This window comes from Phyllobates terribilis, unplaced genomic scaffold (assembly GCF_046119375.1).
Source record: "Phyllobates terribilis strain yellow unplaced genomic scaffold, ASM4611937v1 Scaffold_7__3_contigs__length_470593459, whole genome shotgun sequence".
In the NCBI taxonomy this organism is placed as follows: Eukaryota; Metazoa; Chordata; class Amphibia; order Anura; family Dendrobatidae; genus Phyllobates; species Phyllobates terribilis.
The window spans coordinates 256,542,097-256,553,236 of NW_027362767.1; the positions used below are offsets into that span (position 1 = coordinate 256,542,097).

Here is an 11,140-nt window from a genome sequence, read left to right on the forward strand (position 1 = left end):
GAGGGCGGGATGGAATCTTACGGGCTGTAGATGACGTCATTCCCGGATGTTCTCCAGATTGAGGAGCAGCGGCAGCGGAGGAGGGAGGCCCGGGACATGGAGATGGAGGAGGAGGAGGAACGGGAGGTGGTGCGAGTCCGGGTCCGGGTGAGTTGGGGCTTCTGTTGTGTGCCGGTGTGTACAGTGCTGTCCGTGCACCGGAGAATGAGCGCAAAAACTCAACTCCAGTGTCCTGTACCCAAATCCTCTGCACCCAAGCCCAGTGTCCTGTACCCAAATCCTCTGCACCCAAGCCCAGTGTCCTGTACCCAAATCCTCTGCACCCAAGCCCAGTGTCCTGTACCCAAATCCTCTGCACCCAAGCCCAGTGTCCTGTACCCAAATCCTCTGCACCCAAGCCCAGTGTCCTGTACCCAAATCCTCTGCACCCAAGCCCAGTGTCCTTTACCCAAATCCTCTGCACCCAAGCCCAGTGTCCTGTACCCAAATCCTCTGCACCCAAGCCCAGTGTCCTGTACCCAAATCCTCTGCACCCAAGCCCAGTGTCCTGTACCCAAATCCACGGCTCCCACCCCCAGTGTCCTGTACCCAAATCCTCTGCACCCAAGCCCAGTGTCCTGTATCCAAATCCTCTGCACCCAAGCCCAGTGTCCTGTATCCAAATCCTCTGCACCCAAGCCCAGTGTCCTGTATCCAAATCCTCTGCACCCAAGCCCAGTGTCCTGTACCCAAATCCTCTGCACCCAAGCCCAGTGTCCTGTATCCAAATCCTCTGCACCCAAGCCCAGTGTCCTGTATCCAAATCCTCTGCACCCAAGCCCAGTGTCCTGTATCCAAATCCTCTGCACCCAAGCCCAGTGTCCTGTATCCAAATCCTCTGCACCCAAGCCCAGTGTCCTGTACCCAAATCCTCTGCACCCAAGCCCAGTGCCCTGTACCGAAATCCACGGCTCCCACCCCCAGTGTCCTATACTCAAATCCTCTGCACCCAAGCCCAGTGTCCTGTATCCAAATCCTCTGCACCCAAGCCCAGTGTCCTGTACCCAAATCCACGGCGCCCAAGCCCAGTGTCCCGTACCCAAATCCTCTGCTCCCACCCCCAGTGTCCCGTACCCAAAGCCACGGCGCCCACCCCCAGTGTCCCGTACCCAAAGCCACGGCGCCCACCTCCAGTGTCCCGTACCCAAAGCCACGGCGCCCACCCCCAGTGTCCCGTACCCAAAGCCACGGCGCCCACCCCCAGTGTCCCGTACCCAAAGCCACGGCGCCCACCCCCAGTGTCCCGTACCCAAAGCCACGGCGCCCACCCCCAGTGTCCCGTACCCAAAGCCACGGCGCCCACCCCCAGTGTCCCGTACCCAAAGCCACGGCGCCCACCCCCAGTGTCCCGTACCCAAAGCCACGGCGCCCACCCCCAGTGTCCCGTACCCAAAGCCACGGCGCCCACCCCCAGTGTCCCGTACCAAAATCCGCTGCACCGCACACACATGCCGGCCGTACACACACTCAAACATATGGAACACAATACAGATGCAAAAATGTTTTATATTTTTTCTGGATGAAAAACGGACAGTTTTGCAAACGCTCGTGTGAACCCGGCCTACTGATCACACTCGCCATTTCCCTCAAATTCCGCACAGCCGGTGGATTGGCATTAACCAACAGTGTCTTATTAAATGGGGCTAATTGTCATCCAGATTTCTCAGAAATATCGTAGTACAATTGGGAGCATAGCCGTACCTGGCGACCACAGCTGTACCTGGCACCCAGTTGTTTAGGCCATTTGTGCTGGGCCTTTCTCCAGTGACTGCAGTGGTCCAGAGATGCACTACAAGTACCAAGCACAGCTGCTCCACATTGCGTGAGAGTGAAGGTGTAAAATGCTGGGGCCGCCGGCTACTACAGGGTTCTGGCATTTTAACAGAAAGCAAAAGATGCAACCTACTGAAATCCAATATGGCAGACCCTAATTCCTCTGCTTTCTGGGGTGAACATGTTATCTGCTGGTGGTCCGAGTGTCTGCGCATCATGTACTGTGAGACCAAATCTAGGCTCGTCTCCATGTGATGTGATGCTTCTGATATATCTAAAATAAAAGCTGACATGAGCTGCTTTGTGACCACCAGTTGATAATACACAGTGCAGTGTGTAGTGTGCGCAGGTTTAGTGTAATATACTTGTGTCCTCCTCTCAGAATTTGCTTTGTTTCCTTTTTTTATTTTTTAGAAATGTGAAGGCATCTTACAGCCCGAATCTCGCTCCTTCGCTGTGGACCCCCAGATCACCTCATTGGATGTCCTACAACATATCCTGACCCGGGCCTTTGATCTGAGTGGGTGAGCTGCTTTGTATATCAGTACACAAAAAAGGGAACATTGTTAACCCCTTCTCCCCCAAGCGATTTTTCATTTTTTTTTCCAGGGCTGTGGAGTCAGTAAGCCAAACTCCGACTCCTCAATTTCCCTGACTTCGGACTCCACGACTCCTCACTACTGAGCGTGTACATAAAGTGCAGCACAGATTCATCTCAACTAAACGCCGAGATCCTTAGATCAGGAACAGAACAGACATTTATAGGACATTTCATAACGTTCCCAAATTCTTATGAAAAAATGTACAGCCCATCCTGCATTGTACTACTGCACCAATCAGGGTTGTGGAGTCGGTAAGCCAAACCTCCGACTTCAACTCCTCATTTTCCATGCCTCCGGCTCCCTCATACATGGCTCATGTTTAAGTGATAAATTTACTGTAGCACAGATTCATCTCAGCTAAAAGTCTAGACCAGGGGTCGGGAACCTATAGCTCACGAGCTAGATGTGGCTCTTTTGAAGGCTGTGTCTGGCTCCCAGACGAGTGACCGATCATCTAACTGCCACTGACAGTTTAAAATGGCGCCGCCGCTTCTGATCTGCACCACAGAAAGCCGTCATCGGGATATAAAGCGCCCGCTCTCCTGACAGCTAGAGCGGCACTTGAGCTAGCGGAGCTCAGTTGCTGCTTGCACTGGGTGAGGAGAACGATGGCTGACAGCGCGGGAACTCCCTATACCTGCTGGTGAGCTCTCCTCCGGTCTGCGCTTATTCATTAAGCTCCGCTCGCTCAAGCGCCGCTCTAGCTGTCAGGAGAGTGGGCGCCTTATATCCCGGTGACGGCTTCCTGTGTTGCGGATCAGAAGCGGCGGAGCCATTTTAAACTCCACTGCCAGGAATCTGCAGCCGCATCAGTCGGAGAGTTTCTGAATACAGGTAACGCTAGTAATTCATACCACCTACGTTTCTGGTAACCAGTCAATTAGGGGAACGCCAGTTACCACCACATATCAACCAGACTGCAAAGCCATCAGCAAAACCATGCAGCACCAGAAGTCACATTAATGGTAAGAAGTACTTTATCCATCATTGGTTAGCAACAGCACAACAACGTTATTAAAAAGAATTCAGAGACTTATTGTACTTTAAAAGTGTTGGTCTTGCATAAAATGCACACATTTACTTGTATTTAGTTTTAAACATATTGTATGGCTCACGGAATTACATTTTAAAATATGTGGCGTTCATGGCTCTCAACCAAAAAGGTTCCTGACCCCTGGTCTAGACCCTTAGATCAGGAATAGGACAGACATTTATAGGACATTTCATAACTTTCCCAAATTCTTATGAAAAAAATATTCCCCACAAACTGCATTGAACTACTGCACCCAATTTATTATATATTTTAGGAGTTAGTCGGTCCATTTTATACAGATTCCGACTCCACCAAATTGGACACTGACTCCGACTCCACGACTCCTACTCCACAGCCCTGGTACCAATTTACATATAATTTAGGTGTCAGTAGGTCCATTTTATACCGACTCCAACTCCACAGCCTTGTTTTTTTTCCTCCCCTTCTTCCCATACCTTTTTTATTTTTTCGTCAATATAGCCATGATGAGGGCTTGAATTTTGTGGCACCAGTTGTACTTTTGAATAACACTATTGATTTTACTATATAGTGTACTGAGAAATGGGAGAAAAATTCCAAGTGCGATGAAATTGAGAAAAAAAAAAAAATGCAAATCCACAATTGTTTTTTTTTTTTTTTTTACTTCAATAGGAGACTTGAAGCTGTGATCATCCGATCACCTGTGCTTCAGCCCTGCTATGTGTAACATAAATCATGGTCTTCTGCAGATCCCCAGCTGTCATGACATCAGTGCCCCCCGATCACTTGACAGGGGCAGAGATTGACAGAGACATTTAACTTAATAGCCGCAGTCAGATCGCAATTCCACCCGCGGCTGTTAGAGGCACATGGCAGCTGATCAAATCAGCCATCATGTGCCGGGAAAGATGCTGGCTCAGCGCTGGAGCCCACATCAAAGGAGATATATATATATATATATATATATATATATATATATATATATATATATATATATATCTATATCTATATATATATCTCTATATATATATATATATATCTATATATATATCTATATCTCAGACTAAAAGTTTGGACACACCTTCTCATTTAAAGATTGTTTTCTGTATTTTCATGACTTTGAAAATTGTACATTCACACTGAAGGAATTAACACATGTGGAATTATATACTTAACAAAAAGGTGTGAAACAACTGAAAATATGTCTTATATTCTAGGTTCTTCAAAGTAGCCACCTTTTGCTTTGATGACTGCTTTGCACACTCTTGGCATTCTCTTGATGAGCTTCAAGAGGTAGTCACCGGAAATGGTCTTCCAACAATCTTGAAGGAGTTCCCAGAGATGCTTAGCACTTGTTGGCCCTTTTTTCCTTCACTCTGCGGTCCAGCTCACCCCAAACCATCTCGATTGGGTTCAGGTCTGGTGACTGTGGAGGCCAGGTCATCTGGCGTAGCACCCCATCACTCTCCTTCTTGGTCAAATAGCCCTTACACAGCCTGGAGGTGTGTTTGGGGTCATTGTCCTGTTGAAAAATAAATGATGGTCCAACTAAACGCAAACCGGATGGAATAGCATGCCGCTGCAAGATGCTGTGGTAGCCATGCTGGTTCAGTATGCCTTCAATTTTGAATAAATCCCCAACAGTGTCAACAACTAAGCACCCCCACACCATCACACCTCCTCCTCCATGCTTCACGGTGGGAACCAGGCATGTAGAGTCCATCCGTTCACCTTTTCTGCGTCGCACAAAGACACGGTGGTTGGAACCAAAGATCTCAAATTTTGACTCATCAGACCAAACCACAGATTTCCACTGGTCTATTGTCCATTCCTTGTGTTCTTTAGCCCAAACAAGTCTCTTCTGCTTGTTGCCTGTCCTTAGCAGTGGTTTCCTAGCAGGCCTGCCATGAAGGCCTGCTGCACAAAGTCTCCTCTTAACAGTTGTTGTAGAGATGTGTCTGCTGCTAGAACTCTGTGTGGCATTGACCTGGTCTTTAATCTGAGCTGCTGTTAACCTGCAATTTCTGAGGCTGGTGACTCGGATAAACTTATCCTCAGAAGCAGAGGTGACTCTTGGTCTTCCTTTCCTGGGGCGGTCCTCATGTGAGCCAGTTTCTTTGTAGCGCTTGATGGTTTTTGCAACTGCACTTGGGGACACTTTCAAAGTTTTCCCAATTTTTCGCACTGACTGACCTTCATTTCTTAAAGTAACGATGGCCACTCGTTTTTCTTTACTTAGCTGCTTTTTTTCTTGCCATAATACAAATTCTAACAGTCTATTCAGTAGGACTATCAGCTGTGTATCCACCAGACTTCTGCACAACACAACTGATGGTCCCAACCCCATTTATAAGGCAAGAAATCCCACTTATTAAACCTGACAGAGCACACCTGTGAAGTGAAAACCATTTCCGGTGACTACCTCTTGAAGCTCATCAAGAGAATGCCAAGAGTGTGCAAAGCAGTCATCAAAGCAAAAGGTGGCTACTTTGAAGAACCTAGAATATAAGACATATTTTCAGTTGTTTCACACTTTTTTAAGTATATAATTCCACATGTGGTAATTCATAGTTTTGATGCCTTCAGTGTGAATGTACAATTTTCATAGTCATGAAAATACAGAAAAATCTTTAAATGAGAAGGTGTGTCCAAACTTTTGGTCTGTACTGTATATGTGTGTTTAGACCTGTGTGATGCATATGTGGGTCTTATATGTAAAGATAAACCACTTACAAAATTTATTTATAAACTTATATAAAATTACTCACAGGAAGAACTTTGGAATCAGCTACTTGGGTCGGGATAAGCAAGGACATGAGTTCTACCTGTCCCTGATGTCAGACTGGGACTTGGGAACCGCGTTTGCCAGTGCATCCAAGCCGTACCTGCAGCTGAAGCTAGACATCAAGCCATCAGAGGACAGTAAGTCATCACACCAAGGTGAAGGTGGCAGTGCTTGCCAGTAGGCAGTCTGTGATGGCAGGTTGTCTGTTAAACCATGTGCCAGCCATAATCACAGTGCACCTTCATGATAAGTGGAGCCTGCAGGGGCGTCACACTTCTCTCTCACCATTCATCATTCTGCTCTGTGTTATACACTAAGGTCCCCTGCTGGAAGACTGGGACATAATCAGCCCTAAGGATGTCATTGGCACAGACTTGTTTTTTGTGGATAAGCGGACGCTCAGCGCGGCTCTGCCATTCACTCAGTCCATCCTGTCCCAGGTGAGACCTGTCTTGTGCCCCTTGATGTGATTTTTCTGATCCTGTATAATTGGGGGGCAGGGGACGACTACGTATTATTGGCCATATAGTCACATTCTGATTTTGTCTTTCCTGGGATACAGGTTGGGCGTACAATCTCCAGGATGCAGCAAGCCCTGAGCTGGACTTATGGTGAAGATGTGAAGCCTTTCAAGCCACCGCTGAGTGATGTGGAATTCCACACCTACCTAAACCATGAGGGGCAGCTCACCCGCCCCGAGGAGCTGCGTCTGCGTATATACCATGGAGGCGTCGAGCCTTCATTGAGAAAGGTAAGGTTTTATATTTTCTGAATATGATCCATACTTGTCAGACGATTGTTGTGGATATTTTTGTACATATGAAATTACAACCATTAGTCCAACAATATTTATCTGGGACTTTTTTGTTTTAAGAGGGTTTCTAGATTGTTATAATGTGGTCCTCCTCCCATAAGCCGATCCTTGTAGGAAGTTCTCAGAATTAATCATTGGAGGGCAACAATCAGAGCAGAAGACTCATTGAAATCAAGAAGTTGCTTACTGGTCTTGTCATTTTCCCTTTAAACTCCATCTTATGCAAATATTGAGTGTCTGTCATCAGTGGCTTTGTACACCTCGCCCTGTTGCTTGCTTTACCATTTGCTTCTAAGTCAAACTGGAAGGTCAATGGGTCTGCTGCCAAACACCAATATTGTCTTTTAACCTGAGACTCCCCACCCTCACGGACAACTAAAATGTTTGACCTCTTAAATGTCTTTGTAAAGGAACAGGTTTTATGGTTAGATTGTCATAGATCAGTCACAAGGAAGATTTCTAAAGATGGAGGGACTGACGAGAAGCATTTCAGTTATGTGACTTGTACAGAGATAGGACAGTACACGGAATACAACAGTGGCGAGCTTATCCATAGTCACATAGGACTTGTCGAATTCCTTATGGTGAAAAAGTGCATTATATATTGCAAGTATTAATATTTTTCTTCTGTGTGTTTTCCTTGCCCTCTATTAGATGTGAATTTCCCATACCCTGTTCCTGTATTCTCCTATGTTTTTTTCCCGATCAGGTCGTCTGGCGATATCTCTTGAACGTGTACCCAGATGGTCTGACGGGGCAGGAGCGTATGGATTACATGAAAGCTAAAACCCGAGAGTATTACCAGCTGAAGAGTGAGTGGAGGGATCGGTGCAGCCAGGAAGACTTGGAGTTCATCCAGGGCAACGTCATGAAAGATGTCCTGCGCACAGATCGTACCCATCCCTATTTTTCAGGTTCAGAGGACAACCCTCACCTTCAAGCCTTGCACGACTTGCTAACCACATACGCTGTTACCCACCCACAGGTGTCTTACTGCCAGGGCATGAGTGACATCGCCTCACCCATCCTGGCTGTGATGGACAATGAAGCCCATGCTTTTATCTGTTTTTGTGGCATTATGAAAAGGTTAGAAGGGAACTTTCGCATGGATGGGGAATGCATGTCTGTGAAATTCGCTCATCTCAAATTACTGCTGCGGTATTCTGACCCAGAGTTCAATACTTACCTAATGTCTCGGGGTGCAGATGACCTCTTCTTCTGCTACCGCTGGCTGCTTCTAGAGCTCAAGAGGGAATTTGCTTTTGAGGATGCTCTAAGAATGTTAGAGGTGATGTGGAGCTCATTACCTCCTGATCCTCCAGAGAAAGAAGTGGAGCTTATGGGACCTCCGTGTGCACCAGGGGAATGTCTAAAAAATACCCGGAGGAGGCACATGATGCGTCCAGACCGTGGGCTGAGCCCGGAGGGTGAGGAGGAGGTTTCGTCGACCCAAGTAGAGACTGAGAGAGAACAAACAGAGATGATATTGGAAAAAACAGAACCCGATGGAGAGCAAGAATCAAGCCCTGAGAGGTGTCCAATGTTGAAGCAGGCCAGCTTTGGAGAGTTTAAGTGTTATGGTGCTAATGATGGCAGGTCAAGCTTTGAATCGGAGGATCTGCCTCTGACTCCTATCCTCCAGGTTCGGCAATCCACTGAGGTGGACGATGAAGAACGGTTTTGGGAACAAGAGCCTCTCATTAAACCTCCTGACTCGTTGGGGGTCTCCAAATCCATGTCCAATCCTTCATTGACCTCTTGCACTCCTACTTCTCTGAGCCCTACATCTCTTGCTACGACTGACCCCAGTGAACCAACCTCTGCTGCTAAGGATGAAGGCGAGTCTCAGCTGGAAGCTGAGCAGACAGCGGCCAGTTCCCCAGCTCCGATCAGCCTACCTCCGCCCCAGGAATTTGGACGAGGGAACCCCTTCATGCTCTTTTTATGTCTTTCCATTTTGTTGGAGCATCGTGAGCAAATTATGAAACAAAACATGGGTTACGATGAGCTTGCAATGCACTTTAACCGCCTGGTCCGAAGGCACAACCTAAACCGCGTGCTCCACCGCGCCAAAGCTCTCTTTGCTGACTACCTACAGTCTAAAGTGTGGGATTCGGAGGAAGGAGATGAGGCCGCTGCAGAATCTCCTTCCACCTCCTGACCATTCATTCTGTTGTCTTTTTCTTGAATTCATCCACTGGTCGAGAGCCCAGAAAATTTCCAGACGAGACATTTGGTGTTCCTGTGGTGAACCAATTTAGTCCCAGGCTCGTACTGAACAACACATTTACGGATTTGACCGTTTTCTAGCACTCTCGGGTGCATCAGCCTTCTGGCCTGGAACCTTCAATTGAGCCTCTGTTCATCCTGGCCTCTTAAACTAGTTATATACTTCCCATTAGAAATTAGATTTATATCCACAAGTGTATATGTATCCCAACTGGAAAACATCACCAGGACCTTTGTTACAAAAAATTATAGCAACATTGTTCCAACAAAGCCCAAAATAATATAAAACCTAGATTATTATAACCAGGGCCTGCAGGGACTTCTGTCTCATGTAATAGTTTCTGCTCTGGGGTCAGGTCTGCTGTGCTATGATATCCTATAACCAGAACATGTTAATATCAATACATTTATTGTAGCGTTAGTATCAGGGAGACGTACAAATCAGTTTTATCTACATAGACTGCCATTTATGAGACCTAGATTAATAATTAGACCTTGTGTCCAGATCGGTAACGGGTCGGTGGGCGAGTCATGTCATGGCGTCATTCCGAGTTAGTAGTTGAAGCATGGAAGGAGATGCTGGGCCTCCTAGTTCTGCCACCACTCAAGCAGGTCTAGTTAATGTGGAGGTTATCTTTCATTTTATACACTGCTTTATAAACACTCTGGATCCAGGACTCTCTTCTGCCCAGGACTTTTGCCCGTCACATTTACAGTGGCAGTAGAATAGGCTTTTGGGCTCTGTTGTCCCTATAATATGACCAGGGATAACCGCTGTTTGGACTGATGTGCATCATGTGAGCGAAGTGAGGAAAGAAGTGCTGAGCCTTCATATACAGGTCACTTATTGGTTTATCTGTGAAGCTGCATAATTACATCTTGTACAATCACTATCAATCACCAGGGGAGCAGATGAATGGTCCGTTCTGCAAGAACGCCATGTCGAGACTGTATAAGCCAAATCTAGAGATGAAGCTTATCTATCTGGCAATATAATCAGGCAAACCAGTCCGCACATAGCCAGCTGATCTCGAACAGGGGTTCCCCAGATTATATTACCACCAGTGCAAAATGGACGTCAACGTTAGACTTTTAATCATACTGTCAGTTTCTAAAGTGCTCCCTAACATAAACCCCCAATATCTGCAGTGATATTTTTAAGATGTTGTGCCATTTAATAGACACACACCTTGGCACCAGGATAGTTTATTATTAATGGACTGTAAATTATTAGGACTAGAGCTTTGCTGTAAATGGACAGCAGGGGGAGCCAGAGTACCACAACAAATTGTGTAATGTGGGTTTTGTTTTTTTACAGATAGTATCATTTTCCTATTTTAGCTTAGCACATGGTTTCATTTTTAGGTTGTGATAGCACACAGCTTTTGCAAATACTGAAGTTATAGAATTGGGAGAAGGAATGAATTCTTAGATGTCAGAGGCATCAATATAAGCTTATATATCATTGCCCTATTTTTTTAGTTTTTTTCACTGTATCTTATCAATGAAATCAGAATATTACAGGATTACAAAGAGCTAAAATATTGCTTATTGCAAAAAAAAAAAAAAAAAAAAAAAAAAAAGAAAACGAACTGCAGGCCAGAAGCAAACGCAGTGGCATCTGGAACCACTAGGTGGCAGCATAGTCTCCTTGCAAATCATGGGGCAGATATAAATAGAATGTTTGTATTATAAAAGGGCAATAGTCTGCAGGACAGGTTCTCTGGGTCCTCTCAGTCTGAGTGTGGTTGTGGAGGTAGGGTTCAGAGAATGATATCTTATAGGTCAAAGTGGGACTGTTACATTTCATCAGTTTAGCATTGTATAGACTTGTAATATTGCTCATAACTATACAATAATATATAGTATTTCTATTCTGACAATAG

At 46.0% G+C, this 11,140-nt stretch overlaps 1 protein-coding gene across 2 annotated transcripts; it reads left to right on the plus strand.

Annotated features, from left to right (window-relative positions):
- Nucleotides 1–10,842, plus strand: TBC1D25 (TBC1 domain family member 25). Of its 2 annotated transcripts, none has more exons than XM_073640398.1 (6): nucleotides 1–147; nucleotides 2,227–2,336; nucleotides 6,197–6,348; nucleotides 6,530–6,651; nucleotides 6,774–6,962; nucleotides 7,735–10,842. In XM_073640398.1, exons 1-6 carry the CDS (start codon nucleotides 31–33, stop codon nucleotides 9,184–9,186), a joined length of 2,142 nt encoding a protein of 713 aa, XP_073496499.1. In that variant the 5' UTR covers nucleotides 1–30; the 3' UTR covers nucleotides 9,187–10,842. The 2 variants fall into 2 exon arrangements, with proteins under 2 accessions (XP_073496499.1, XP_073496501.1); XM_073640400.1 differs by having other exon boundaries at nucleotides 115–147; nucleotides 2,227–2,332.
- Nucleotides 10,843–11,140: the final 298 nt, after the last annotated feature.